The sequence below is a fragment of the Fusarium flagelliforme genome (assembly GCF_020744385.1).
Source record: "Fusarium flagelliforme strain FIESC 12 MPI-CAGE-AA-0113 chromosome Unknown B0J16scaffold_2, whole genome shotgun sequence".
NCBI classification, from domain to species: Eukaryota; Fungi; Ascomycota; class Sordariomycetes; order Hypocreales; family Nectriaceae; genus Fusarium; species Fusarium flagelliforme.
The window spans coordinates 4,577,660-4,605,017 of NW_025763504.1; the positions used below are offsets into that span (position 1 = coordinate 4,577,660).

Here is a 27,358-nt window from a genome sequence, read left to right on the forward strand (position 1 = left end):
CGGAGCTCTGGTGGGCTGCATGAGATGGTTTTTGGCGGGGCAGTAGAATCCATGACAGCACACGCCTCATGAGTTAAGTTGCAAAAAGAAAGCAGTGACCATGCTAACCAATAACAATGCGACCACAAAGCTTTGGAATTGATCAATTGAGGGTCGATTGTCCTAAGGTGTAATAAACAACATTTAAAACATATCCATGATTCCGTGGGTATGAGAGACTCCCAAAGATGTATAAGTGGCAGAAACCGTCATTCTGAACTTGAATCCCTCTTCAGTAGCTCGCTGGTGGGTTACAAAATACACATAAAGGCATGTCCGAGTGTATACAAAGTGGTTTATATTATATTATTGTTTTGGTTTTAGCGCTTGTTAGCATAAGGGGTGATGGTGTTGTACACATATCGTACCTAATCATACAGTCTGCCTCTCATCATGGGACGAACTCATGCGACGCCGTGGCTACCTATACAGATAGATTGGAATTTTGGGCCTTCCTCCATTTGCTGATGGTATTTTCCCAGCTTTCAAAAGGGTCGCCCCCACATCTTTGCTGCACCACCTCCCATGTTCTATGTCGCACGATACCCTCTACGCCTCTTTCTTGTCTGACAAGCGAAGCCAAACGCTCGGTACGGGCTTCGCGGGGGAAGAATCTGCCGGAATATGGATCTAATCGTTCGTCTACAACTCGGTCGCGATCTTGTTCCTTTTCAAGTTCTCTTATCGTACGGTCCGGATCATCTGGGTCCGGACTTGCCGCCACCAAAGCGCAATAATTCAGGACTTGCGTCCGAGCTTCCCATGAAGGAAACAAAACCTTCTCTTTAAATTCCGAGCATGACTGAGGGTCGATCTGCTTCGAAGCTGGTCTAGAGGTACGTTGCGAGGTAGAAGAAGGATCGAACCCAGACCGTGACGGCGTCAACAGTGCATTGAGATTCTGGGTGATAGAATCATCTATCGACGATCTCGAGAGCCTCAGAAAGTCTTAGTCATAAGTCAGCAAGTTGTACATATGATCCGGCTGTACACCTGAATTTTTCCTACCTCGTAATGTGCCATATGAAAAGCAAAACTGTGGCGTGAGCTGGGGTTGCGTTGATGGTTGAGTCATGATATAACTTGGTCGCAAGGACGTCTCGTTCTGAGTGTCCGGCGAGCCCTTCCAGAGTATTCCAGCCAGAGTGGGCAGGTTTCTAGATCCACGATATTAAATGAATTCGATATTGCCGCTGCTAGCGTGCTACAAAACGTGGTTCGCAAGGAAGCTGAAACAAAGCCTTGTCTTGTTGACCGTTGACTGTCGATGATAATAGTAAGAGTCCCTTACGTCGACCAGTAGCTGTTGGTTCTGTGACCGTCTGGACTTCTGTGACGCAACTAAAAGGCTTAGCCGGAACTAAGTCGCGGCTGCTTGAACCCGGGCACTGCGGATAAACCTTGGCTCCGCTGACCCCTTGATCCATGCACAGATCCCCCAGCTTGATCCTGGTAGCCCCGATCAATCACTGCACGACAGAAACCCTGGACGTCCAGCTATTTTTCTTCTGGTGCTAATTAAAGTGCAAAACGTGCAACGACATAACTAGACGTCAAATCATGATGATCGATCACCAGAAGCCGCACGTCTAGAAGCCATGCCGAAAGCAAAGCCGGGCCAGGAACCGGTGCAGCGCCAAGGGGCATGCAAAGTGAGGCGCTGGTTCTTTCCTTTTTTTTTTTTTTTTTTTTTTTGCTTCTGAGTTTCAGGGTCCGCATCTTGAATCGCCGCAGCACCCTAGAAATCCGGCATCGATTTTGGCCGTTGAACCAAATGGGCCACGATCGATTCGTAGAGATACGCTATTGTTGCTGTCGCCCCAGGCGGAGGGGACGTAAGCTGGGAGCATACCGCCCTGCCGCTGGGGCGTCATTTAAGCATTGATACTTTAATCCCATTGACGCCTCACCGTTTGAAAGCTCGGTACAAGCTTCTGCCAGGGTCTCCCTGGCCAAGCTGCTTCAGCATGATCATGATCAAGATCAACCGACAGAATCTCAACAACTGCTATCCAGTAAAGATGGAGAGTCAGTAATATTCTAGCAAGTGGACTCTCCTTCAGGCTAAAATCGCTTGAGACTCCGAAACTGCCACTTTGGATAAAAGACGCAACAGGAGCGACTCGCGGATATGCAGGTGTAGACGCCACCGTTGAGACCCGTCTGTCGGCGCAGCCCCCAGGCCAGTCATTCGCAGTCCGTTCCAGGTGGTGATCGGCAATATCCCAAGCAGTTGGACACAATGATTGCTTCTGGTGGCTTATCCTTGGCCGGTTACGCTAAGTTCAACGCCCGGGATCCCATCTGCCACGAACCAACGCTAAAGAACTTGACGCTAGGAAACTCCAAGATTGTTGGCTGACAATCCAGTACAGCACAGTCTGATGCCGGGCCAGAAGCCGACTCGCTATTTAACTCAGCTCTTTGTGGTCTGCGGATTACCTGACCCTCATATGTGACGACGATACGCAGCAAATAGAGCGTGGGCCATCGTTAATCTGTCTGTAACTCTGCGTTACGTCGAGCCTTCATCCGTTTTCTGTGGACGAATTTGGACACGGGGAAAGCGAAAGCACGGGCTAGATCCGCTCATGCTGCAGGTTCTTGGGAGTAGCATGCCTGCAGCCGCCGAATCGTACATTACCCCCCCAAGCCTCCTACGCGAGTCCAGTCCTGTACGGCCGTTACGACTTTGGCTTTTTCTAGCAAATTTGACTTCCTTCGACTTTTCCTTCCCCAAGGATGGATCTCCAAAATCGAGTCGAGAAGGCCAACGTCCAAGACCTTATCGACATATGCGAACAACTTTCCGAGGAATGCAGGGGTTTCTCAAACTGTCTCAATACTAGCCCAGTCGTATTGGCTGCGCTCGCCAAGGAGTGTCGTGCAATTACAGATGCGCTTGACAGGTTACACGAACTCAGCCGGACAATTGAAGGTGGCACAGAAAGCGTGCGAGCATCGAACAACGAATTCGTCTATTCTGTTTCAAAAGACGTGCATGAGCTTAGGGCTGCATTGAAACGGATCAAGGGACCAGACAGAGATAGTGGCATTCATCTTAATGAACCACAGCTCATCATTGTCTGGAACGAAGCAGCTTTGAAGGAATATCTTGGACGACTACGCACTCATCAAGCGTCACTCCACACTCTTCTTAACACTGCAACTCGGTGAGCAGTCTTTTCACGTTTTCCAACTTATCGCTAACTCTTTTTTGTCAGGGCTGGCTATAGTTTCGGAAAAAGTGACCTAAATAGGCGTCGCGTGATCGAACCTGACATTGAGGTAGATGAGGCCCTGCGAAGTCTCGGACGAAAGTTCACAACACCAAGTCAATGCTCTATCGTCCTGCCTCGAGTCAGCGATTCTACCGAGATACAAATACTTCTAGATACTCTGGTTCCACCTCCCGGGGTCACTTATGTGCAAACTAAAGATGTCGCACACGAATTACACCATGCCATCGAACAGACCGATGAATCCGCCGTATTTAACATCCTGCTCGAGCGTGCAGACCCCAATATAACGCTGGCGGGATCAATGTTGTCTCCCCTGCACCGCGCTTTTGACAAGAAGCACATGTTGATCGCTGCATTCCTAATCGTTGCTGGCGCAGATGTTGACGAGCCGACTACGGATGGCGATACGGCCTTGATGAGAGGTATCAAATGTGGCTTCTCGGAACAATTTGCGAGACTTGTTATTCATATGAAGGCACGCATTAACTCAATCGATAACGATGGGCGCTCCGCGCTTCACCTCTCCGCCGCCTCGGACGTTCTTGAGGACGAGACACTTCCAGCTCTTATCAATGCTGGCGCAGACATCAACCTGGTCGACTATGAGGGTCACACACCGCTACATATAGCGATACAACACGCCCACTGGTCTGCAGCGACGAAATTAGTACAGGCTGGAGCAGATCTCGAGGTCCGATTGCCGGATGGGAAAACAGCACTCCACCTGACGATAGCGATGCGCAACCAAGAGTTCACTCAAGTGTTAATATCTCGCGGGGCGAACGTCGATCGTAAGCTTCGTGAGCATACACCTCTGACAATGGCCATCAGTACTCGCTGTACTCCCATCACAGCTGCGCTCCTGGACATGGGTGCAAATCCAAACTTGCCGAGCAGAAACGGAAACACACCTCTTCTCGCAGCAGCAGCCACTGGACATGACGAGACGGTGAGATATCTCATCGCTCATGGTGCAGATCCAACAGAAACTCATGGGCAGTCTGGTTACACGCCCATGCATATGGCGGCGCACAAAGACAAACCTCATATACTCCGACTCCTGGCTGAATCGGAGGCGCCCATCGACGTTTTGGACAGAAATGGTGAGACTCCTCTCTTGATAGCTGCCAAACTCGGCAACACCCAGAGTGTTCTTCGCCTGATCAACCTGGGTGCCGATATCGAACGAGTTGGGCCGGATGGCATGAGCGTCCTTTCCCATGCAGTTAAGATGGGGGACGTTGGCCTCGTTACTGTACTCCTAGAGCTAGGAGCTGGGATGCATTTGACATCCATGTTTCTTTCTAGGGGTAGCAGGGAGTATCTCGTCCCCGAACCGCAAACCACGCCGATTCATGTGGCCGCTCAGCATGCACGAGACGAAATCCTACTGCGGCTTGTATCGTATGGGGCGTCTCTTGAGAGCACTATATTTCCTGGCCGGACTCCGTTATCAGTTGCAGCGTCCCATGGTCATGTCTCGACGGTTCGGCTTCTTCTCCGATTAGGTGCGAACACACGCGCTTTAACCACGCATGGTGATACACTTCTTTTTGAAGCGTCAGCGAACCTAGCGACTCTCAAGATTCTATTACAACAGGGGATCAATGTCAATCATCAAAACGACCGAGGCGCGACAGCTCTTCATTATGCGGCTCTGCGCGGACACATAGGGGGTGTCCGAATGCTGCTTGAAAAGGGAGCTCGACAGTACCACGCAAATGCTGTGTGGGATGCTTGGGAAGATAGGGATGGCGCAGGAGGCTATCGACAAGGGACGCCTGCTGGCATGGCTATGCAAAGAGGTTTGGACAATATCGCGGAGTTAATTGAGGGATGGAAATACAACTGACTATCTGGTGGGCGTGATTTTTGGCGACCAGGTTGTTTTGATGGGCAGGCGGAGTAATGACTGGATGATAAACTGCAATATCCTTCCTACATGGGCTTGTATTTATTGAGATACCACATATGTTTTTTCTTTTGGCAATCATATCTTTCTGGCTCGGGCAATGCCGATGTGCTCACTCTGCATTATCTTATATCCGGGATCTTGCTATCATGGATGCCAAAGAGGCAACCGGAACAATGTTGTGGATACGAATGGGAAGATGCGATGCACGATAGCTTTCTACATTAGAAGAGCTGCATGGGAACGATTTATGAAGCACAGGCGAGGCCGCTAATGTGATGCGATTTTAAGATTAGTTCATTAATCACTACCAGCAATTGCAAGATCTCTCATCCCAACTCACCATAGACCATCTCCTTGAGCCCCCGGCTGTACACATCCCGCACCTCCAATTGTCTAGTTAATCAGAAGCCTAATAGACGAAAACAGATACTTGATTTCCTAAGATTTTACTAAGAAATCTAAGTATTTATGATTACATGACGATAGAGGTGCGGCATGTGCACAGCCGGGGGCTCAAGGAGATTATTATGAGTTACGAATACGAGACGTCATGACGGCGTCTAAGTGTTGACGTAATGGGCTCGAGCGATGATGGGGGTGCTTCAGGATGTCAGAAGAGTTGGTCCCCGAAAGCATAAGAGACAAAATGATTTGGTCACTTTATGCTAGCTCAAACTAGCACTTAGGCTACTTTATTATGATAGCTGAAGCCTTAGAAGACAATTCTTCTGTCACCTACCTGGAGCGGCAGCCCGAGTGCTCTCAGAACTGTCCATGATGGGCGTATTCGATTTCTCTAGGTAAGGGTCGCTACGCACGCTTGCGACGTGTCTTGGGCAGGTATTCTGTTGAATTAGGATAAGTTCTTAGCAAGTAGTCTCGTGATTGAGGAGCTAGAGAATATACCTAGTAGGTAAATGCCTAATAAGTCGAATTCCTTTTTCCTGGTTCCGGTGTTTAATCCTTCTCCATCATCATCGCTCCTCTTCGCCTTTTCTTTAGATCCTACCTATTGTTGCAATCGACCATTTGTTTTCCCGCTCTGCTGAAACGCACCAACTGCCCGCTAATACCTACAGTGGTGATTATCCATATAGATTAGACTGTTTTCCAACGTTTGTCTCCTCGATAGGTACCTCCATCATCTACGGCATCAACCGACCGAACCCTTAAACTGCCCTACGACTAGTCACCTACAGTGAAGCAGTGGAGGTTGTACCAGCCCCGCGTACTCTCCCCTATAGCTGTCCTGAACAGCTGAGATTCTCCCCCTGCTTCTACAACCCCGCAATCCGCAATCGGGCCCCTCCTCGTTACTGTAACTACCGTACGTACCTGGCTCGATACTGTACACGAGACCGCTTCTCGAAATCTCCTGTCGCGAAAGCTACAACTCCATCTCCCGACTTTTTTTCTACGCCCGGTGCAAATTCATAATCATGTCGTCCGCAACCACCCCGGCCGCTCAGGCGAACAGCAGCAGCTGGACCGCCTTCCTAAAGGTAAATATTTGACCTCATGCTTTACCTGGTTCAAGTTTGAGCGACTCGTGAGTGATCGCGGTAGCTAACCCCCGTCTTTTCGACGTGCTCTATAGTCCATTGCTTCCTTCAATGGCGACCTCTCTTCGCTCACGGCGCCTCCATTCATCCTTTCTTCTCAGTCTCTTACCGAGTTCTCTGCCTACTGGGCCACGCACCCTCCTGTCCTGACCGCCCCTGCTGCCGAGTCTGATCCCGCCAAGCGTGCTATGCTCGTCCTCAAGTGGTTCCTTTCGACCCTCAAGCATCAATACGCCAGCAGAAGTGAGCAGTTTGGAAACGAAAAGAAGCCTCTGAACCCCTTCCTTGGTGAACTTTTCCTCGGTACCTGGACCGACGAAGCTGGCGAGACCACCCTCATCTCAGAGCAAGTCAGTCACCATCCTCCTGCTACCGCATATTGCATTCGCAACAACAAGACTGGCGTCGAGCTCGAGGGTTACAATGCCCAGAAGGCCACCTTCAAGAGCACCATCATCGTCAAGCAAATTGGTCATGCCGTTCTTCGCGTTCCTCTTGCCTCGGGCGAGATTGAATCCTACCTCATCACCCTCCCTGGCCTGCATATCGAGGGTTTGATTTTCGGTGCGCCCTTCGTCGAGCTTGATGGCTCAAGTCATATTACTAGCTCCAGCGGCTTCACTTCCAAGATCGACTACAGCGGTAAGGGATGGTTGTCTGGCAAGAAGAACACCATTGTTGCTACCGTCTATCCTACAGGCAAGGAGAAGGAGGTTCTCTACAATGTCACCGGCCAGTGGAACAAGTCATTTGAGGTTTATTCAGGACCCGCCAAGTCTAACTCCAAGTCTACACTTGTGAGCACATACGACGCTGTCAACACCGCCCAGACTGAGCTCCGCGTTGCTCCTACCGATCAGCAACATCCCCTCGAGTCTCGTCGTGCCTGGTCTCGTGTCGCCGAAGCCATCCAGAAGGGCGATATGGACACCACCGGTTCTGAGAAGGGCAAGATCGAGAATGCCCAGCGCAACATGCGCACCAAGGAGCGCTCGGAGGGTCGCGCATGGGATCGCCAATACTTCACCGCTGTCGAGGGACAAGACCCCGTCCTTCAGCAACTCGGCAAGGTCGTCGGTGTGCCTGTGGATGGCGAGGCTGATAAGACTGGCGGCCTCTGGCGATTTGATAAGGTCAAGGCCGACGCCCGCGCTGCTAAGCAGCTCACCCAGGATGACATTGCTCAGATGGAGAAGGAGCTTCTTGGATGGTAGTCACACTCAAGAGGGTCTTCAAGCAACAGTATTAATGCCAGGTGAAGCTAATTCTGGTTATAATACATGATAACAGAAGATGGATAGTGAAAGGGACAAAGCAGAATCACAAGAGGTGGTCATGGGTTAGAATAAACGGCGCTCGGCACATGTTCTCTGGTACAGGAGACGATTCGTAGGGAACCAATAGGCCGGAATGGTTTGGTTTGTATGATATTCAACAGTTTATGTACTTTCTACGGTTAATGACATGGTTTTCATGTACCCCAATTCGCGATGACCTATTGATACAAGAGCATTGAAGCTTGCGAAGTCTCCACGCATTTGACTATGTTGTAATGAAGTGCATGTAAATTTCAGTAATCGAAACATTTTCCAATGACCTCACAACAGTAAAGAATACATTTATGCTTCATCAATTTTTTTTTTCATTAATTTGCTACTTTCGTCACCTCATAACGTCCCTTGCAACTTTCAACATCAATGTTGTGCTTGAACCAAGGGGAGGGGGTTTTTTTTTAGTCCCTCGTTTTTTTCCAAACGGTATTTCATGAACTCTGTCGCGCTAGTGGGATATCATTAAAGCCAGTGTCTTAGAAGACATTTATAGCTGGTTGGCGGTGTTGAAGTCTTCAAGGGCCTCAGTAACACGCTTGGCCATGGTCTTCTCACCCTCACGGACCCAGACACGGGGCTAGACAAAGTGTTAGTATACAATTCCAGGTCAATGTCAGTAGGGTGTAAACTTACGTCGAAGTACTTCTTGTTGGGCTTGTCCTCGCCATCGGGGTTGCCAACGGTGGTGTTGACATACTCGCGCTTGTTGACCATGTAGTCTCGGATACCAGAGCAGTAAGCGAACTGCATGTCAGTGTCGACGTTAACCTTGACAACACCGTAGCCAATGGCATCGAGGTACTCCTTCTTGGAGGAGCCGGAGCCACCGTGGAAGACAAAGAAGACAGGCTTGTCGTTGTCGGACTTGAGGGCCTCCTTGACGTGAGCCTGGTGCTTGCCGAGAAGCTCGGGGTGGAGCTTGACGTTGCCGGGCTTGTAAACACCGTGGACGTTACCGAAGCCAGCGGCGATGGAGAAGTAGGGAGAGATGGGGGAGAGGGTGTTGTAGATGTTGAGGATATCCTCGGGCTGGGTGTAGAGGGAGTTGTTGTCAACATCCTCGTTGTTGACACCATCCTCCTCACCACCGGTGATACCAATCTCCATCTCGAGCCACTGCTTCATGGGGGCAGCGCGCTTGAGGTACTTGGCGGTGGTCTCGATGTTCCACTCGACGGGCTCCTCAGAAAGATCGATCATGTGAGAAGAGAAGAGAGGCTCGCCCTTCTCCTTGAAGTAAGCCTCATCGGCATCGAGCATACCATCGAGCCAAGGGAGGAGCTTCTTGGCGCAGTGGTCGGTGTGGAGGACGACAGGGATGCCGTATGTGGGAGCAAGAGAGCGAACGTAGTGGGCAGCAGCGACGGAGCCGGCAATGGAAGCGCTCTGGTCACCGTTGCTAACACCCTTTCAAGTTGTCAGTCTGATGTCAATGGCGAGAAATTTTGTTGGGGAACACACCTTTCCGGCGAAGTAGGCAGCACCACCCTGGGAGAACTGAAGGATGACGGGAGCCTTAGCATCGCGGGCAGCCTCGAGGGCAGCGACGACAGTGGAAGAAGAGGTGACGTTCTATAGTTCCTGGTCTTAGCAGAGTTTTTCGAGTGCTTTTCTGAGATGGTTGACTTACAATGGCGGGGATAGCGAACTTGTGCTCGCGAGCGTACTCGAAGAGACGGAGGACATCGTCACCGACGATGACACCGGACTTTCGGCTGAGGACTTCTTGGACACCCATGATTGCGGTTTGTGAGGTTTAGGATTGATGAATTGTAGGTTGAGATGAAAAGATGAAGAAGAGAGAAAAAGTCTAATGAGCAAGAAAGCTGTTAGTTATGAATGAAACGAGCAATGACGAAGAGGAGGGGCGTGGCGGGGTTTTGAATCCAATTTAGTTTGGGTCTTATCGATAATGCAAGCTGTTGCGTAGTGATGCTCTCAGGGAAGGGGCAGATTTTTGGAGGGGCAGAGTGGCAGACAGGGCAGAGCTGGCAGGGAAGGAGGGGCACTTCTGACGCTCTTGCCGAGAGATGCTCTGTGCGGGTCAAGATGAGTTCATAGGTTTGAGGCCATGAGCTGTTTACAACATCCAACATTGTCATGTCGGTGAGGCATAAACCGACAATATGATAAGACAGCGGAGTTTTTCATTTCGTCAGGAATGCGCGTCTAATCCATCTCGCAGCATTCTGCGCCTCGATTGGCGAGAGCCGACGTGCGTCGCGAATCGTCTGAGACTCCCGGCCCGTATACTGAGTTTCACGGGCCTTCCAGGGCTGTTGAATGGGCTGAGACTGTTGAACGATACGCCGCACCACCCAGTGAGACGATAGGGATCACCTCACCAGAAACGGGCATTCACCGTACACCTCAACCCGATTCAGTCTTTCAGGTCCCCGGGAGCTCCGTTGCCCGGTGCCTCTCCGGTGGCTCCGCGGCCGATATGTCTTCTCTGACCTTCTCTCGGGCTCTGCGCTACTCTCTCTTCCTCTCACAACTCTGCTCTCTATCATGTTGCCCACCTTGTCTCCGCTATAGGACAGCCTGGCTCAGGTATCCTCGTCGGACCAAGACTTTGTCCAGAAAATCGCTCCCCCAGCAATCTCACTCGAGGTAGCTAGTGAGAGCTCACTGACGTTGTTGAGCAAATCCTCGGTGGTAAAGTGGAGTCGCCAACACAGCGGCGCCGTTGCAGAACAAATGCAGTGGATGGGATTGGACTCGGTATGTAACAGTGGAGAGCGATGCGACTTACACACTTTTTGGCAGTTTAATAGGAGACCCAGCTATGATGTCGGCAATGACGATAAGTGGATGAATTGTCAAGATCTGAAATTGAAAACATCACCATGGGGGGGGGCACCCGACTTATATGATGCCCTCCTCTGCGCTGTGCCGAGAGCTTTTCCTACCACAGCCGACAGTTTGGGGTAGTCGACGGAAACATGCGGGACAAATTGGTCATCGAGACCATTCATCGGATTCGTCACTCGTTGTTGTTAGCAAAACATTGACTATGATTCTCGTGTGACCCCATTTCCCCGCATAGTTAAACATCGTGAGCATCACGGTTGGCTGGAACACCGCCATGGCTGTGGGCACTCCCGGGCTGGATTACGCTGATACCTCCTGCTATATCACGATTGCGAAGCCAATGGAAGAGCTCACTGCATGGGTGTAGTCGCATTACCAGCAGCAATCGTTCTCGACGATTCTCGCAAAAACGCAAGACTTGCATGGCGGAAGCGTGTTTCGCCATCAGGATCATTCAGATTGAACTTAATTTCCCAATTCGAGGTTGAAAATCATGATCGCAGTTCAATTGGTGGAGCTTCGACATCATCCTTGTGGGGGGTATTCTTTAGTTGCCGTGGAATATCATCTCGGTCATCTAATACCGGCCAGCAGCATCATGGCAATGACGAGATAAACTCGGATCAGCAACTTGGTCGATTCTATTTATGTTTGTTCGACTATTAGCCCGGTTGATGCCGAACACTGATCGAAGATACCGCATATGTACATCTGCAAAGAAATTTCTCAGCCTGCACCAGGGTTCTATCAACGCGAGTCGTGGACGGTGGTCGATTTTGTTGATCACTGCGTTCCTCAGCTTGCAATGCGACCTACTGAGGCTCTGAGGCAGCCTGGGCAGCTCAATCGCATTCACGGGCATTCTGCTTGATATTTGGATCCAATCTTAACCCCTTCAGCGCGAGGATATGTTCAATTGAGACGTTGAACCCCCAAGCAAGCATGTCGTAATTTTGAGATCAACCCCCACCGGTCCCTCAGTTCGTCCCTCAACCCCGCCGTCCGCCTCGTCCATGGAGTTCCGGGTCTCCTCGAGCAGTCCCACCAGTTGACCGGCAAGGAATAGAAATTAGTCCCTGCAATTGTATTAGACTCAAGTAAACAGCCCATGAATTCCATTTGGTATTGCCTTGTCAACAACAGCTGATTGGCTTCCGTAGCTCAGTTGGTTAGAGCGTCGTACTAATACTTCAATCTGAATATTCAGTAATGCGAAGGTCTCAGGTTCAAGCCCTGGCGGGAGCAAAGTCTCTCAGTGCCCATTAGCTGTTTCTTTTTGCATTTTTTGTTGATTTTCCTGATGCTGTTTTAATCCAGAGATTTGATGTTGATTTGTTGGTGGGAGACCGACTCGCAAATGGCATTCCAGGCAGCTATCCGCACTGCAGATGACATTGAGTTTATGTATGCGTTGGGAAATAAGAGGTCGAATGGTTTAGTAACTTATGCCAGTTCAGACCGGGATTTAGATCATTCTCCTCTAGCTGTCGAGTATCGAAAAGTTGCCCTTGAACATTAGGACGACAGACAGACACTACTGGCCTGCCTACCCTGAAGGAGCATTGAGTTTTGAAGGGCATCAGGATTCTTGCCCATGAGAGCATACAAGATGAAATCAGTACAATGGCTTGTAACTCATAATGAGAGTTTTACTTACTGCTTGAGTATTGTGAATAGTTAAAGATGCCATGCTAACACCGGCGAAGTGAATATGTCTTCACACCAAAACTATGTCAACCAACCATTACACGTCTCTAAATCAGATCAGATTAAAGTTGGCGATAGCACCACGAAACGCATTTCATTCCAGTGGCTAGTTTTATTCCGCAAGTAATACTGCTATTCCAGCATGATATCAGTCTACTTCATGGTTGTACGGCATGTATTGATATGAGAAGATTTCACGTGCATGACGTCTGGGTTAAAAAAAGAGGGCCTTAGAAACCCTAGTCAATGTATCGTTTCCCAAACTTGAACATCGCATTGTTCAGCCCTTCAAGCCAATGCTTTCCCTTATGTTATGTCGGCCCGAGCCAATGTGAAAGCATAGGGAACCCTCTGTTCGAACACTTACTTATCCATTAGGCCGTCTGATCTGCCGACTATGGACGAAGAAACATTGAAGGAAGCTCTTACAAGCTTCCCGAACGCCGAAAAGTCGACAGCTCCAGCGGTAGCATCAGGACTTAATATCAATGCGCTCTTCGACAACCCTCTCTTTGCAGGCGGAATAGGTCTCGCATCTTTGGGAGCAGTTGCGGCCTTCGCGCGTAAAGGTGCAGTATCCGCACTTGGAGCAGCCCGCCGTCGCTTGCTCGTCAATCTCGAAATCAGCAAGCAAGATCCAGCATACCCGTGGATTCTAGCATGGCTGTCTCAACCTCGCGAAACACCGGGTTTTATCGCTTCTCGACTTACACGAATACATAATGTCTCTATCACTACGACCAACGCATCTCGGACCGCGGGGTCTAGCGGACCTCAGAACGCGCAATTCTTCGTACAGCCCGGCTACGGACGACATATAGTCAAGACCGGCAATGTCTACATTGCTGTGAACCGAGAGAAGCACAACACAGCGAATATGAACACGGGTGAACCGCACGAGATTGTGCAGTTAACGACGCTTTGGGCGCATCGACATGTATTCGAAGAAGTGTTCAAGGAGGCGCGTGAACTGGCAGCAAAAGCAAATGAAGGAAAGACAATAGTATACTCGGCTAGAGGAATGGATTGGCTGCCGCTCGGCGATCCTCGCAAGAAGCGTCCATTGGATTCGGTGATACTGGATGAGGGTGTCAAGGAAAACGTCGTTAACGACGTGCAAGACTTTTTGAATCGACAACAATGGTATGTGGACAGAGGCATCCCGTACCGAAGAGGATATCTGCTCTTTGGGCCTCCAGGCAGTGGGAAAACTTCCTTTATTCAGGCACTTGCAGGGGAGCTGGACTTCAGTGTGGCCATGATAAACCTTAGCGAGATGGGCATGACAGACGATAAGTTGGCTTATCTCCTTACGAAATTACCCAAGAGGAGTCTACTGTTACTCGAGGATGCTGATGCAGCCTTTGTCAATCGACGACAGCGGGATGCCGATGGCTACAATGGCGCAACAGTGACCTTTTCCGGCCTTCTCAATGCCCTCGATGGCGTCGCAGCAGGTGAAGAGCGTATTGCATTCCTGACGACCAACCACGTTGACCGGCTTGATCCCGCGCTGATCCGACCTGGCCGGGTGGACTTGATGCTTCGCATTGGTGAAGCGACACGCTACCAGGCTGAGAAGATGTGGGATCGATTTTACGGCGACGTTGACAAGGATCACTCCGGGCGAGAACGATTCCTCAACCGATTGGAAAAGTTGGGTTTGTTCGGAGTTGGACCTGACGGGGAACCATCGAATCGACACACAAGCACTGCTGCAATCCAAGGACTGTTCTTGTTCAACAAGAACGACATGCAGGGCGCTATTGATATGGCTGAAGGCCTCATCCCAAGGAAGTTTGAGGCTTCAGATGAGTTCTCAGAGGGAGCGATTAAGACACCTGCTTGATCGACTTGTGTATTTTTTTCCAGATTGTACGAATATGTACCATATGACCAGCCACCTTTGATACCCGTGTTGGAAGTAGAACGAAAAGGATTGTATATTAGAGACCGTGGTGCATACTATATATGACAAGAGAACAGATGACTCTCACATTGTGTCGTACACAATCATTGCTACAGTCTTGGGCCGTGTCCAGCGATAGAGTACAATACTTTTACTATGCCTAGAGTAGGTAATTTGTTTCGCTGTGACAAGTTGCGCAGTTTCTTGAGCGATTCTATAATCCAGTGAAATGGACAATCGCCTAAAACTTCCAATCACAGAAAATCTCCATCCAGATATTTTTCTTTTTCATTGTTTGGAGGGTTTTGTGATTCATTTCATTAGAGCTGTGAGCTGTGAGCCGCTGTTGCCTAGCTTGGTACTCCATAGGCATTGTGAACTGTGCTCACGTCGTTGAATACAAACATGGAGCCAACAATCACGAGCGGAATAATTCATATTCGTTCAACAACGTGTACCCTACCTAGCCTTGCGAAACCACCCCCATACAAAACAATAAATTGAGCGAAAGCATCTCATCATCGTGAACTCAAACCCCAATATTTACATGCCAACTCGCCAACTCCACAATGCCACCCGATTCGAACTTCCGTCAGTGGACCCTGGACTCATGGATATCTAGAAGATCTCCCTCCAGGCCCGTTGCTTCGGCATCTGGTCAGGCATCTACAGCAGGACAGAGGCCCCCAAGGCAGCTTCCGTCAAGTCATTACTCCCCTTATGCTACCGACAGACGAACAGATCCCTACAGACGGGGTACGGCGCTTGCAGCAGTAGCCCAGGAAACGCTGGCAGCCCTCCCCAATATCCTAGCCCAGTTGCCTCATATCGATGCCACAAGATCTGAGCGCCATTACTATACAAGTCTAGCCCCTCTCAATGCAGTTTACTGTCCCAGAAGATCGCCCGCAAGGATCAGAGTTGTCAACGACGATACTTTCAATGCTGCCATCAACCTGGCAGCTGCCAAAGGACCCGGCTCAAGTCGGGTCGCCGTGTTGAATATGGCCAGCCATGTCAGTCCAGGTGGAGGGTGGCTCAAGGGAGCGCGTGCTCAGGAGGAGGCTTTATGCTATCGAAGCTCGCTGGCACTCTCACTCCATCGACGATACTTTCCCTGGAAGCAGCGTATGGGACTTTACACCCGCGATGTTGTCATTATTCGCTCCGATCAAGATTCCGGACATCATCTTCTGACGCCTCATACACCACCTGCAAACCTCCCTGTCGTCAGTGTTCTCAGCATCGCCGCATTGAAATTACCTCCTCTCGCCGACATTGTCAAGACCGTACGAGGACATTCTGTTACCAGGACAGTTTTTGCGAAAGATTCTGATCGCGAGCTCACCAAGCTCAAAATGAGATTGTGCCTCAGGATGGCGGCACATCGAAGGCATAGATTGCTAGTACTCGGTGCATTGGGATGTGGTGCTTTCCAGAACCCACCGAGAGAGATAGCTCGTTGCTGGTTGGAGGTGTTGAAGGAGCCTGAGTTCCAAGGTGGCTGGTGGGAGGAGATCTGGTTTGCTGTGTTTGATAAAAGAGGTGAAGGTAACCTGGAGATCTTTGAGGAGATACTTGATGGTGTTAGTGTTTGAGACTGCACGTAGGAATATGCGGAGGGCTGCGAGATAGTAGTGTCACTACTCGATATAATTATACGATTCCTTGCTAGATCTATATGCTACATGCCATAAGTTGACATGCTTACAACCGGAGCTTGCCAAAGACATGATTATATACGTGCAGTAGTCTTTGGAGAACAAGCTGGATCCCCATTGATAACAAGACAGGTTTAATCGAACCTGCTATTATAAGTCTCCATCGCACAATCCCACTAAAGTGCTGTATACAGAATGATGTTAGAACGGCCCCGCCCAAAGAATCTGAGATAAAGTCGGCGATGTGGAGCAGACCCGGTACCGATGGTCCGGGCCAGACCGGCCCTGCATGAACGGCCAAGTGTGGTCCAAGGGCGACTTCAGCTAAATAGCTGGGCACTCGGGATATACTACAGTAGTGGTGTCTTGGAAAAGCTTGCCATCTCAACGGTCGAGTTGAGACACGAAGAGGATATGATTGGATGCTGAATACCAGAGATGGTGACTACTGTACTGTGCTATTGTCTTCAACCCAGTCTCGTCATGATGAGCCAATATGGCACAATCGATGTCAAGCTGTCCATTGGATCCAAGAGAATTCACTAACAAAACTGGTGCCCTACAAGTTTTAAGCTCGAGAGGTCAAACTTCTCATCTCCCCGACTCAAGTATCAACCATCATGGATACTTACAAGATTAAGACGCTAGCCAACTCCACTGCTGCACCACTTTTTATGTCCTTCTCGGTCGTTTGCAAACTCTTCAATGTCTTGTTGCGCGGTATTTTTTCATGCTATGTCGTGATCGGCGATACTTATGGCGTTTTGGGACAACCCCGGGATTTCAACGCCACAATGTACCGTTCAATTCAAAAGAGACCAGAAACAGAGGCAGCATTCAATGCACGATAAGCTGCCTGCATACATCACTATATACCTAAAGTCAGCCTATTGCGTGGGGGCTTCCATACAAGACAGATGGTGATACTATCTATCAATAATTGAACGAGGGAAGAAACTGAACAAGACTGCTTTGTCTACAGAGCCTGCATGACTAGTTTCGGACTTTGACGTTGAACTAACAATATTAGACTACAGCTACATATGCAGCTATATTGTTCCTTCCTTCAGGGCTATATCCGAGTACCCAGCCTTGCAGGGTACCTGAACCTCCATGACCACCAGACAGGATCCGAGGACCTAATGAGGATAGCTTCTCGAGAAACCCATCAACAAGCGGGTCGATCCCTACTCTGAATGCAGAACCCTATGCTCGCCTGCGTTAGCCCAGCGGGCCCTTTGATGATGGCATAATGGTAAGTCCGTAGTAAAGTACTGCAGTCGCCTCACAACTCTATATCGACTTTTCTCTGCATGCCCTTTGCACGTGGTAGTAGAAGTTCTGTTTATACATACATCAGTCGGGGGCCCGTCTCATTTTTAAACTCTGCATCTCAACGGCTTTATCTCTTGGTGCTGCCTCTCAACCCAGGCGATCAGTTCTGTTTCAAGATCCCTTTTTAGTACTGAAGAGGCTGTGATAGCCAATTCCAACGTTATGGCCTACCGCCACAACAAGGATGAAGATGTCGTCGCCGGCGATGACCCTTCTGCGTACAACAACTATGACTCTACGCGCCTGAACGGTGCATCCGAATCCGACTCCATAGACCCGGATTCTGGCGTCAAGCGCGGGTTGAAGAACCGACATCTGTCTATGATGGCTCTGGCTGGTATTATCGGACCTGGACTTCTTGTTGGCGCAGGTGGCGCATTGAACGTTGGAGGACCAGCTGCTTTGCTAATTGGATTCGGCGTTGTCGGTAAGTTGCCCATGTTTGATTCTGTGCGGCGATATTGGGAGGGTTTTGTTGCGCAGCGAGCCTCTTCAGATCCCACATATGCACTAATATTCTTGATAATACCATGCTAACTCTCACAGGTATCATCGCCTTCTGTATTATGCAGTCTCTTGGTGAAGTGACCACATTGTATCCCGGCGGAGGCTCCTTCATCTCCCTCGCTGAGCGTATGGTAGACAAGTCCTTTTCTGTCGCTGTAGGCTGGAATTACTTTGTTATCTGGGCTGCTGTCCTCGCCAATGAGTACAATGTTATCTGCAGTATTCTCACTTACTGGGGACCTCAAATTCCTCTCTGGGGCTACTTCCTTATCTTCTGGACTGTATTCATGGGATTCCAACTGCTCGGTGTTGAAGCCTTTGGTGAGGCCGAGTTCTGGCTTGCGCTTATGAAGCTACTTGGCTTGACAGCATACTTTATCTTCGCCATCATCTATGCAGCGGGCGGCTTAGTCGGCCAGGACGAGCCTTTGGGTTTCAGATACTGGAGTGATCCTGGAGCTTTCAACGGAAATGGCTTCCGCGGCGTTGCTGCAGTCTTTGTGTTTTGCGCCACATTCTACTCTGGTGTTGAGTCTATTGCTGTAGCTGCGACTGAGACCAGAAACCCTGGTGTGGCTGTTCCCCAGGCCATTCGACAGGTCTTTTGGCGTATCATCTTTGTCTACATGGGATCCGCTCTCTTCTTTGGCATCACTTGTCCCGCTAACGCGACTGGACTGGTAAATGGAGGTTCCAAGGCTCTTCAAAGCCCTATGACTATTGCCATTGAGAATGCTGGCTGGGAAGGAGGTTAGTAAATTGTCATTGTATGCTTATTTACTGATGCTAACATATCGCAGGTGTCCACCTTATCAACGCCTTCATTCTTCTGACTTGCTTGTCCGCCATCAACTCATCCATTTACTTCGGCTCTCGTACTGTTTTCTACATGGCCCAGTCTGGCAAAGCCCCCAAAGTATTTGCTTGGACTAACAAACGTGGTGTTCCTGTCTGGGCTATTCTGATTACCAATGCTGTCGGCGCCATCTCCATGATGAATGTCTCTACTGGTGCATCCAAAGCCTACAGCTACATCGTCAACCTGTCCGGTGTTAGTGCTTTCCTTGTTTGGGGCAGCATCTGCTTCATCCATATTCGCTTCCGTCGAGCCTGGGTTGCTCAGGGACGAAGCCTCAACGACCTCCCCTACAAGGCATTGGGCTTTCCCTATCTTGCTTGGTTTGGTCTGGCGGCCTGCATCTTCCTGGCCTTGGTACAGGGCTGGACTACGCTGTCTCCGTTCAATGCTGGTAACTTTGTGGATGCTTATATCCTGATACCCTTGTTCGGCATCATCTATGTCTTCTGCAAGATCTTGTGGCGCGGAAGTGATCCGCTGAAGCGAAGCTGGAGCATCGATCTTGACAGTGGAAGAAGGACAGATTTGGATTACAACAGTGGCCCAACATCAAAAGATGTGCCAGGTCAGATGGCTTGGTGGAGGAGGATATGGGCTTGGTTTTAAGCATGTGCTCACGGTTATAGTTTAGTTTGGATTATGATACCACGCAATCTGCACGACGGTTGTATACGACATATTGGTTCTCGTATAATATTCTGCGTATAGATATAACACGCAAATCTGCCAAGATGTGATTTCTCATTTACTTCGTCCCCTGGTTGTTGTGTGTGACATCTCTCAGGGGAACGACAGTAACGAGCTCTTTCGGTGAGTGACTGAATGTCACAGCCATCTGATTCCATTCGATCATTGCGACCTCGGTGAGTTCACCGCCGGGATTCGCAGGCGTCGACGGAATCTCGCTTTTCCGATTGCAACTGCATACGGATGCCTTCCTTCACATTCAAGCGGCATATCGTTGGCGATGTGTGGTGGACAGTACTGCAAAGGTATATTGACCATGACCACCTCAATGCGGTACTGAGGGACTCTGGGCCATGTCACCTCCCTGTCAGTGAGGACATTCATTGCCGCGCTGACGAGATCGTCAGTGATGTAGAGAGGGTATGAGTCAGGGTGAGCAGGGCCAAAGAACTTGGGTTTGCTTCCAAGGAAGGAGCGAAGCTTCATGGAGAACGGAGAGGCCAGTATCTTGGTTGCACTATATTACAGAATGAGGTCTGTAGATTGTCAACAAGCGAACGAAAGTGGCGAAGGGAGTTGATCTGGATCAGAAGATTTGAACAGTCATATAGAATAGAAACCCAAATTTAGATTTTGAGGAACCTTGCATTTTCGAATGTTCACAGAGCGATTGGCTATTCATAGGTGGGAAGCAAAACTCTTTACTTTAAGCTTTGCTCTCATAGAGCAGAATCATGTTTATAAGGATGGGCTTTTGCTGGTTAATCGTCAACGATGAAATTGTTTAAGTCCATGAAGCGTGTGAAGTCTAAAGGAAATGGAGTGCATTTTGTGACTCTAAGTAAAATAAGTACATATATTCTGTTTCAAACTGAAGCACAGAGCTATGATACTTGTAGTAGAACTGATAAAGATAATCGCTTAAGAAATTCGCTTTGTTTCTTTGCTCCTCGTTTGAGGTTCTAGATCCATCAACATGGATGGTAGTTGTTATATTGGATGTTTCGAAACATCGCTAGACGCGCTAATTGGATTTGCCTCTATACTCTTTCGCCCTTCGGCTATACTCTGAAACCGTCAGTAACAGGTAACAATCGCTATGTCTCAATCACACTGATGTCTCCTAAATAATGAAGCTATTCACAGTGAGTGACATGTGATAATACCCTACTAACTCAAGCCGGACTTATTGATTCCCCGGCTTTCAGGGGCATTGCAGGGGCCCGTGCGGAAAGCTATCGGGAGCGGGTTGGTAAATCGGTTCCTGTACATGCCGCTGAAGGTTTATGCACAATGACAGCAGTACGAATGCGTTCATTTCAAGTACCGGTACTTTGAGGCCTCTGACGATCTTATGGAAGTGATCGCAACGTGCCCTGTGGTCTAGACTAGACTACTAACTGTACCTATTGCGTGCGTCCTCTTTGAAGCTTCTCAACAATTATCGACTCTACCAATCTCGACTAGGTACATCACGATCGACGTTTGATTTATTAGCCAAGCCCCTCGCTACAATATCCTGGTGATTACCGACCGACCGCCCAGGATAAGACATCATTCATCTTTCCTTCTCAACCTCACACACGTCATACGCTCTTACCAGGTCCCTCCCCCCAATAACTCAACTTTATCTATCTACCTCCAAAAGCTCCTTTACGCCAATCGCTTGACTGTCGTTATCGCTATCGTTATCGCTGTCGAATACCTCAACCTGTATCATGAAAATTACTCCAACTACTGCGCCATAAGCATTCTCTATCCGATCAATAACTACATCTATCATTTCGCATGCGTCAGCGATCCGTTCGGTCCGATCACGATTTATACCCTCGCAGCCACCCAATCTCAACTCACGATATCATCTCCAACGTTGCGACCTCGGGAGGTCGAGTGAGCTTCGACGCGGCCGGTCGCAAGTCGAATGAATGCAACCTCTAAACCCCTTCCTGGCCGCCTTCTTCAAGAGCTCTCTCCCCAGCCAGTGCACGCCTGTTCACCACCATATCTTACTGGTCCCCTCAACGGATGTCCTCCTTACGTTCCGCGAGACCGAGAGCGGGACTGCTCCTGCTGAGGTCATCGCCTCCGAGGACTTCCTTGCTAGCCACGTCCTTCGTGTGCCAGCGCCAAATGGTGCTGCGGGAAGCAAGGATGGGAGCCAGAACCTGCGAGAGGTGAGGGGCAAGGCAAAACAGTTTACAACTTTGAACGGGAAGAGCGTGGTTATTAAAGATGCTTTCATTTATAGCAACAAAGGTGCGCAACTTGATGTGCCTAAAGAGCTATAGTGCTGACCTGGAATAGGCTTTAAAACGCTCGCGCAAGCACAACTACTTAACGATATCGTTTTCTACCCCGATGTCTTTGAACCGCGGCAATGGCTTCTCTACTATATTTCAAGACCCCTCGTGGGTATTTGGGAAGAAAACAAGATCGCCCCAGCGATTCTAGTACCTGGCGTACGGAAGCGTAGGATTCCCGATCAGAAACAGACACCAAATGCCGAGTCGACCGAAGCTGCTGCGCCTCGGAAGAAGGATATCAAGAGCTTCCACGACCTTTTGAATAACTTCCCCATGATCGCGCGCCAAATGCAACCTGGTCTTGAGAAACTTTTTATTGAATTCAACAATGTCTTCCGACTACCTCTTCCTCCCTCTTCGGTCGAGGACATTCCCGACCCACTGAACGGGCCCATCACCAATGCTGTAAGACGAGTCCGGTCAAATAGTGCATCGGCGAGTATGCGCGACGAAAGTAGATTGCCAGTGACAGAGAACTTTTACGCTGAGGACGATGAAGACATCATGAGAGCGTCTCTTGAAACTGCAGTCACAACTGCCATTGATCTCTTTCAAGGAGTGGATAAGCAGCAGTTGTCTCTTCTAGGCGCTACAACCGACCTTACAGGGCCTCTTGTGGAAAAGTTGATCGAGCGTTATGTTACAGAAAATGTCCATAATCAGCTGTGGCCAAGGCTCAATGCTCTGAAGAGACCTTACGATTTAGAACTAGAGGCCAAGATCAGAAAGATGCAGTTCATCGATATCTCTCAGCTGGGCATTGCTATTGATGGTGGTTCCAAGGCGAAACACGACCTCATCATCCAGTTGGGTCCAGCTGTTGAGGAGTTCAAGAAGATCTCCTCTGCAGGTTGCCCGCAAGTCATGTTGGATCTTTTGCTGTCAACAATCAAGATTGTATCCCAGCTAACTGACACATCAAAAGCGCAAGCTGCTTCTTCTGACGCTTCGTCAGAGAAACCCATCATGACCGTCAACGCGGACACCTTGGTTTCATTCTTACTTTATGTCGTAATCCGGTCGCAAGTCAAGCATTTGCAGGCCCGCTTGATCTATGTCAGAAACTTCATATTCATTGACGATGTAGACAGCGGCGAGCTTGGTTATGCGTTGAGTACCTTCGAAGCCGTGTTGGCGTACCTCGTTCTTGACTCAGCTGGGTTGCGACGGGCTAGCAGGAGAAACAAAGCTCTGTGGGATGCGGCAAAAACAGGCACTCTTGATGACCTCAGAAAGATTATGGAACCTGGTTCCGGCGCTGCTGATGACGACGAGTCATCGGAGTCCCCTTCATCTAGTCGCCGGCCGTCGACAATATTGAGTCTCCAAAACGATACGAGATCGAGATCAGCAGGTCCTTCGAGGTCCAGGAGATCTTCACTGCGTCTTTCTTTTCACGACCAATCGCCATACGAGCATTACTCTCGTGGCTCTGGCCTAGGTCATGTATTCCCTTTCCAGGCTGAGGATGAGATTGAAACACATTCACACGACTTTACGATACCTGTCCGAAGAGTGAAGAAGGTCTCGATGGACACACGAAGTATATCAGGCGATTCTGAGATCTCATTCCACTCACGCACTGGAAGTGTTGGAACTATCGGCAGTGCTTTGGAAGGGGATATCTCAGTGGCTCGGTTGTCACAAACGAATAACTCGTTTGGAGAGTCGGTTTTGATGATGGCTATCCAATCCGAACGAGGAGAGACACTCAAGTACCTGCTCTCTCTGACAGACTATTTCTCTCCAGGCTTTGTTCTCGATGACATGAATAACGAAGACACCACATTGTTGAGTGCCGCTATTCAAGTAGGTAATGCTCAAATCATCGATCAGATCCTTGACTTTGTCATAGCCGCAACAACTCCTGAGCAATTGGTTTCATACCTGGCACAGCAAGATATTTGGGGACGCAGCGGTGCTCACTATCTCTTCAACGCCCCTGCACTAATAAGTCGCATCGGACACTTGATACCTTGGCGACAACGAGACAAGAACGGACAGACACCGTTGTTCGCTCTTTGTCGCTCTTACGACCACAAAAACTATCTAGGCATGGTTGAAGCCGGGCTTGACGCAGCCGCCGCCGCTCAACATGATGGGCTGCCTCTGCACGTCGACGAACATGTCGATAACAAAGGAAATACATTGCTGCACATTGTCAGCAACGCCAGCCTCGCCATGACCATACTGCAATATTGTGATGTCGATGTCAATGCAACGAACGATAAGAGGTTCACGGCGTTGATGGTAGCCAGCAAGTATGGCAGATATGACATGGTCCGCTCGCTGTTTGCCGACCCCAGAGTAGATGTAGGAGCGAAAGAGATCAGAGGCCTCACTGCGGTTGAACTGGCCAAGGACGACGATGTACGAAACAAGATTGATGATCTTGCCTTATTCAGTATGCCCGCCGGGCCAGATGCTCGCATCACTGGCGTGGTCAGAGCATTCTTTGTGGAAGACGCGACTGTGCGGTTGGTGTTGAAGTCAGCAGCCCCAACGGATCATGACAGCTATACAGTGACTACAAGCCGGCGTTCACTCTCGGATTTTGAGCATCTGCCGAATCTTCTCGCGCTCGAAAACCCTGCTTCATGGATACCATCTCTCACCGATGTACGATCCCCGTTCCAAATACCATCAAAACCATCTCGTGCTATTCTTCGAGACATGCAGGCTCGCGCAGACTGGTTCCTGAAGATAATGTTGATGCACCCGACATTTGCTACTCACGAAATGTTGTGGGAGTTTTTCTTGGTGCCAGAACTGCAACTGGACATGATGGAGCAAAGGACGCTTCTTAAAACAGAGACGCGGGCAGAGAAAGTACGGGACGAGTACGAGCCTGTGGAGGACGTGAGGGAAGTGGAACAGTTTGTCAACCATGCGCGAGAAATGATTAGGAGCGTGAATTACTCGATTAAGAGTGCGACGAGACGCGCCAATAACCTTGGACTCGTCGCAGCAGGTACGTATACTGGACGAACGACGTGACCCAATGAATATTGGTGAACTAACAATTTTGCAGACATGTACGATTCGTCAGTGCTTCTTCATCGAGCTGTCTCGACTCTTCACTTCCTCCCTCCCAGGCACATAGAGGCGTTTGAGACTTATGTGCGATCTATCATTCCTACCCAGTCAAATCCTCAGGCGAACCTCCACTCGTCGTTCCTGGCTTTACAATCTACTGTTCAGGCACTGCTGGCGTCCTTGTCTCGGCCACCATCCATCATTTCTCAGATGAGGGCGGCCAAGCGTGAGGCCGACAGAAACTTTAATTCTCTTAACAAATCTAGGTGGCCACTTGGCCTCCTGGATGACACAAGACAGCGACTTTACGATGAGAAGGAAGAACGGGCGCGGAAGTCAAGAGAAGAGGCCGCAAACCTTGCAAGGGAACTTCGATACACACAGCAGACGGTGGCTGGAGAGCTGGCAGGGTGGCAAGACCTGCATGAGAAGATGGGTCGTCAGGCTATCCGGGACTTTGTCCGTGGGATGGTGGTGCAAGAGAGAATGAAGTTGGATGGCATGTTGAGGGCGCTCCGGAAGGTGAGATCCGATGGCCAGGATCCAGAGTTGACTAGAATGAGTAACGGGACAAGGCCACCAGCCCCTCCGCAGATGACGGAGCCTGAGGCTATCGAGATGGATGAGACTGGAGGCCGTGGCGACGCTTCATAATGAGAGTAGCGTCAATTGTGGATATCGAACATGTTCAGTTCATGGGATCAGAACCAAGTATACAACTCTATAGAGACGCGTGATATTAAGCTAGAAAAGACGCGTCGAGCATTGGCAGGCATAGTTTGCTGGGTGCCAAGCTAAAGCTGATCTGCATGAGGGGTCTTTTGTGTACAGGGAATAGGGAGGCAATAGCTTTACAGTAGTCGAGAGGCACGGACGGAAGAGATGGATGGACGAATACCCAGCAGGTGAAAAGAATTACAATGAGGTTTCCTGTCTGCCTGCCTGACACCTATTGATGAACCACCTGCATAGCATATAAGCAAGCGATCCTGAAACCCATCTGCAGAGAGTCAAAGTTGGTTGGAGTTGAGATTGAGAATTACAGACATATATATGAACTTCAAAGAGATCAAAAACATTATTCATCTGGAAACTACCAGTGTAATAGCATTGGACCGTTCATCACACTCTAGGGTATCAATATCGACTCGAGTATCTATGCGACTGTGAAGCAGCAGGTACTTAAGGACAAGTGACCCGCCTCAATGGACAAAGTATACTACGGAGAGGCACAGAGCGCAATACCACACGTAACTCTAGACTTTATGAAGAGTCAGAGAGAGAGCGACAGGGGTGCACGTGTTAAGAGTCTAGAGAGTCAAAGCTTGGCGAAAAGCCAAGACAAGGATTGGAGATGGAGAATTGTAAAATGAAACATGAAACACTAAACGGGAAGCGACAGAGAGAAGGCTACTCCACGTCCACGTTGAGATGCTGCAACACTGCATAAGCTTCTCCATACTCTAGAGCCAGTCATTCTTTCTTAGAAGTTGGAATTTCGCGATCGTGAGTGGACGCGATGCCGATTGGCTCAAGGCGCGTGGGATCCTGGCGCGTGCCTCACAGCGAATGAGAAGAGAGAGCCAGGATCGCGAGATATCTAAGTTGAAGTCTTGATTCTTGGGAGTTGAGGCTGTGTAAGTTGATTTCAACATGAAGAGCAAGTAATTTGGTGGACCGAATAACAAATTTCCGTAGCCGCGGAGGAATGGTGCGACGGTGGGCTTTTTAATACGAAGGAGAGACTATCTATTGTATGGTATTTTATTGTTAAGCGCCCGTTGTGTGTAGGTAGGCATATTAATATTAGACGCCGGGCGGTTATCGCTTGGCCGAGGCCACTGAAACCCGGTAAGAGAATCTGCTTCTATTCTGAGACTGAGACCGAGACTGAGGCTCATTCCATGCTATGACATCCATGCCATGCCATGTCATCTCATCTAATGTCATCTCACTATCCATGCCATGTATGTGGGCTGTTGTACGGGAACGTTTGAGGTTTAGAAGATGGGGGGACTGGTCTTGACCCTGTAAGACGTTCAACTTTGGAGTATGGTTGTCCCTGGAGACGATAAGCTGGTATAAAACGCGGTAGTAAATAAAAGAGTCTTTGGAACACGGTCTCTATAAGAGAATCGCGTACTGCTGAATCTATCGCGTTGTGGTGTTTCCCGTGCTAAAATATGCCGAGTCCAGGATCTAAAAATGAGTCACAAGCGCTGGGCCATTCAGCGGTCGGGCTTGTGCAGCTACGGGACCAAGCCGAGAAGCACTATCCTTGGCGTGGATCATGTCCTCCAGGGGATTGAGACTGGGGTAGTACAGTTTGCAGACTTTCTCGCACTTATACATCTGCGTTGTTACAGTAGAGCGCTTACAGTGTCGATACGATTTGACCAATCAAATACTCTACAACTTACACCTCAACCTCAAGCGCGTTCTCTTTCTCCT

At 49.4% G+C, this 27,358-nt stretch overlaps 9 protein-coding genes and 1 non-coding gene across 10 annotated transcripts; 7 read left to right on the forward strand and 3 right to left on the reverse strand.

Annotated features, from left to right (window-relative positions):
- Positions 1-20: 20 nt before the first annotated feature.
- On the reverse strand, positions 21-1,367 carry B0J16DRAFT_334726 (caffeine-induced death protein 2). Its single transcript, XM_046126981.1, has 2 exons — positions 1,048-1,367; positions 21-987 (listed from the first exon to the last, which is right to left on the reverse strand). Exons 1-2 carry the CDS (start codon positions 1,112-1,114, stop codon positions 464-466), a joined length of 591 nt encoding a protein of 196 aa, XP_045987137.1. The 5' UTR covers positions 1,115-1,367; the 3' UTR covers positions 21-463.
- A 1,414-nt stretch (positions 1,368-2,781) lies between these two features.
- Positions 2,782-5,133, forward strand: B0J16DRAFT_354175 (ankyrin repeat-containing domain protein; the record flags this gene model as incomplete). The annotated part of the gene is made up of 2 exons (XM_046129355.1): positions 2,782-3,212; positions 3,264-5,133. The coding sequence occupies 2 exons, from the start codon at positions 2,782-2,784 to the stop codon at positions 5,131-5,133; spliced, it is 2,301 nt and encodes a 766-aa protein (XP_045987138.1).
- A 1,117-nt stretch (positions 5,134-6,250) lies between these two features.
- Positions 6,251-8,285, forward strand: B0J16DRAFT_73991 (uncharacterized protein). The gene is made up of 2 exons (XM_046134410.1): positions 6,251-6,698; positions 6,794-8,285. The coding sequence occupies exons 1-2, from the start codon at positions 6,636-6,638 to the stop codon at positions 7,970-7,972; spliced, it is 1,242 nt and encodes a 413-aa protein (XP_045987139.1). The 5' UTR covers positions 6,251-6,635; the 3' UTR covers positions 7,973-8,285.
- Position 8,286: 1 nt separating this feature from the next.
- On the reverse strand, positions 8,287-10,126 carry B0J16DRAFT_73944 (uncharacterized protein). Its single transcript, XM_046134408.1, has 4 exons — positions 9,720-10,126; positions 9,551-9,661; positions 8,723-9,496; positions 8,287-8,666 (listed from the first exon to the last, which is right to left on the reverse strand). The coding sequence occupies exons 1-4, from the start codon at positions 9,825-9,827 to the stop codon at positions 8,577-8,579; spliced, it is 1,083 nt and encodes a 360-aa protein (XP_045987140.1). The 5' UTR covers positions 9,828-10,126; the 3' UTR covers positions 8,287-8,576.
- A 1,927-nt stretch (positions 10,127-12,053) lies between these two features.
- B0J16DRAFT_t66 lies at positions 12,054-12,148 on the forward strand. Its single transcript has one exon. It is a non-coding gene; the product is annotated as a tRNA-Ile (tRNA).
- Positions 12,149-12,740: 592 nt separating this feature from the next.
- On the forward strand, positions 12,741-14,675 carry B0J16DRAFT_334736 (BCS1 N terminal-domain-containing protein). Its single transcript, XM_046126983.1, has one exon. The coding sequence runs from the start codon at positions 13,008-13,010 to the stop codon at positions 14,457-14,459; it is 1,452 nt and encodes a 483-aa protein (XP_045987141.1). The 5' UTR covers positions 12,741-13,007; the 3' UTR covers positions 14,460-14,675.
- Positions 14,676-14,931: 256 nt separating this feature from the next.
- B0J16DRAFT_334737 (uncharacterized protein) lies at positions 14,932-16,224 on the forward strand. The gene has a single exon (XM_046126984.1). It carries the CDS (start codon positions 15,089-15,091, stop codon positions 16,115-16,117), a length of 1,029 nt encoding a protein of 342 aa, XP_045987142.1. The 5' UTR covers positions 14,932-15,088; the 3' UTR covers positions 16,118-16,224.
- Positions 16,225-17,309: 1,085 nt separating this feature from the next.
- On the forward strand, positions 17,310-19,539 carry B0J16DRAFT_334740 (amino acid permease/ SLC12A domain-containing protein). Its single transcript, XM_046126985.1, has 3 exons — positions 17,310-17,942; positions 18,062-18,772; positions 18,823-19,539. The coding sequence occupies exons 1-3, from the start codon at positions 17,678-17,680 to the stop codon at positions 19,485-19,487; spliced, it is 1,641 nt and encodes a 546-aa protein (XP_045987143.1). The 5' UTR covers positions 17,310-17,677; the 3' UTR covers positions 19,488-19,539.
- A 110-nt stretch (positions 19,540-19,649) lies between these two features.
- On the reverse strand, positions 19,650-19,967 carry B0J16DRAFT_334741 (uncharacterized protein). The gene has a single exon (XM_046126986.1). It carries the CDS (start codon positions 19,950-19,952, stop codon positions 19,731-19,733), a length of 222 nt encoding a protein of 73 aa, XP_045987144.1. The 5' UTR covers positions 19,953-19,967; the 3' UTR covers positions 19,650-19,730.
- Positions 19,968-21,021: 1,054 nt separating this feature from the next.
- Positions 21,022-25,999, forward strand: B0J16DRAFT_283104 (uncharacterized protein). The gene is made up of 3 exons (XM_046123984.1): positions 21,022-21,824; positions 21,873-24,842; positions 24,903-25,999. Exons 1-3 carry the CDS (start codon positions 21,494-21,496, stop codon positions 25,559-25,561), a joined length of 3,960 nt encoding a protein of 1,319 aa, XP_045987145.1. The 5' UTR covers positions 21,022-21,493; the 3' UTR covers positions 25,562-25,999.
- Positions 26,000-27,358: the final 1,359 nt, after the last annotated feature.

Excerpts from the sequence above, each read along its gene's own strand:
- B0J16DRAFT_334726 (XM_046126981.1), bottom strand. The coding sequence starts at position 1,114 with ATGACTCAACCATCAACGCAACCCCAGCTCACGCCACAGTTTTGCTTT. Across the intron at positions 988-1,047 it reads TTCATATGGCACATTACGAG|ACTTTCTGAGGCTCTCGAGA; the intron begins GTAGGAAAAATT and ends CTTATGACTAAG.
- B0J16DRAFT_73991 (XM_046134410.1), top strand. The coding sequence starts at position 6,636 with ATGTCGTCCGCAACCACCCCGGCCGCTCAGGCGAACAGCAGCAGCTGG. Across the intron at positions 6,699-6,793 it reads GCTGGACCGCCTTCCTAAAG|TCCATTGCTTCCTTCAATGG; the intron begins GTAAATATTTGA and ends CGTGCTCTATAG.
- B0J16DRAFT_73944 (XM_046134408.1), bottom strand. The coding sequence starts at position 9,827 with ATGGGTGTCCAAGAAGTCCTCAGCCGAAAGTCCGGTGTCATCGTCGGT. Across the intron at positions 9,662-9,719 it reads AGTTCGCTATCCCCGCCATT|AACGTCACCTCTTCTTCCAC; the intron begins GTAAGTCAACCA and ends CAGGAACTATAG. Across the intron at positions 9,497-9,550 it reads CTGCCTACTTCGCCGGAAAG|GGTGTTAGCAACGGTGACCA; the intron begins GTGTGTTCCCCA and ends ACAACTTGAAAG.
- B0J16DRAFT_334736 (XM_046126983.1), top strand. The coding sequence starts at position 13,008 with ATGGACGAAGAAACATTGAAGGAAGCTCTTACAAGCTTCCCGAACGCC.
- B0J16DRAFT_334737 (XM_046126984.1), top strand. The coding sequence starts at position 15,089 with ATGCCACCCGATTCGAACTTCCGTCAGTGGACCCTGGACTCATGGATA.
- B0J16DRAFT_334740 (XM_046126985.1), top strand. The coding sequence starts at position 17,678 with ATGGCCTACCGCCACAACAAGGATGAAGATGTCGTCGCCGGCGATGAC. Across the intron at positions 17,943-18,061 it reads AATTGGATTCGGCGTTGTCG|GTATCATCGCCTTCTGTATT; the intron begins GTAAGTTGCCCA and ends TAACTCTCACAG. Across the intron at positions 18,773-18,822 it reads GAATGCTGGCTGGGAAGGAG|GTGTCCACCTTATCAACGCC; the intron begins GTTAGTAAATTG and ends AACATATCGCAG.
- B0J16DRAFT_334741 (XM_046126986.1), bottom strand. The coding sequence starts at position 19,952 with ATGAATGTCCTCACTGACAGGGAGGTGACATGGCCCAGAGTCCCTCAG.
- B0J16DRAFT_283104 (XM_046123984.1), top strand. The coding sequence starts at position 21,494 with ATGCAACCTCTAAACCCCTTCCTGGCCGCCTTCTTCAAGAGCTCTCTC. Across the intron at positions 21,825-21,872 it reads TTTCATTTATAGCAACAAAG|GCTTTAAAACGCTCGCGCAA; the intron begins GTGCGCAACTTG and ends GACCTGGAATAG. Across the intron at positions 24,843-24,902 it reads CCTTGGACTCGTCGCAGCAG|ACATGTACGATTCGTCAGTG; the intron begins GTACGTATACTG and ends ACAATTTTGCAG.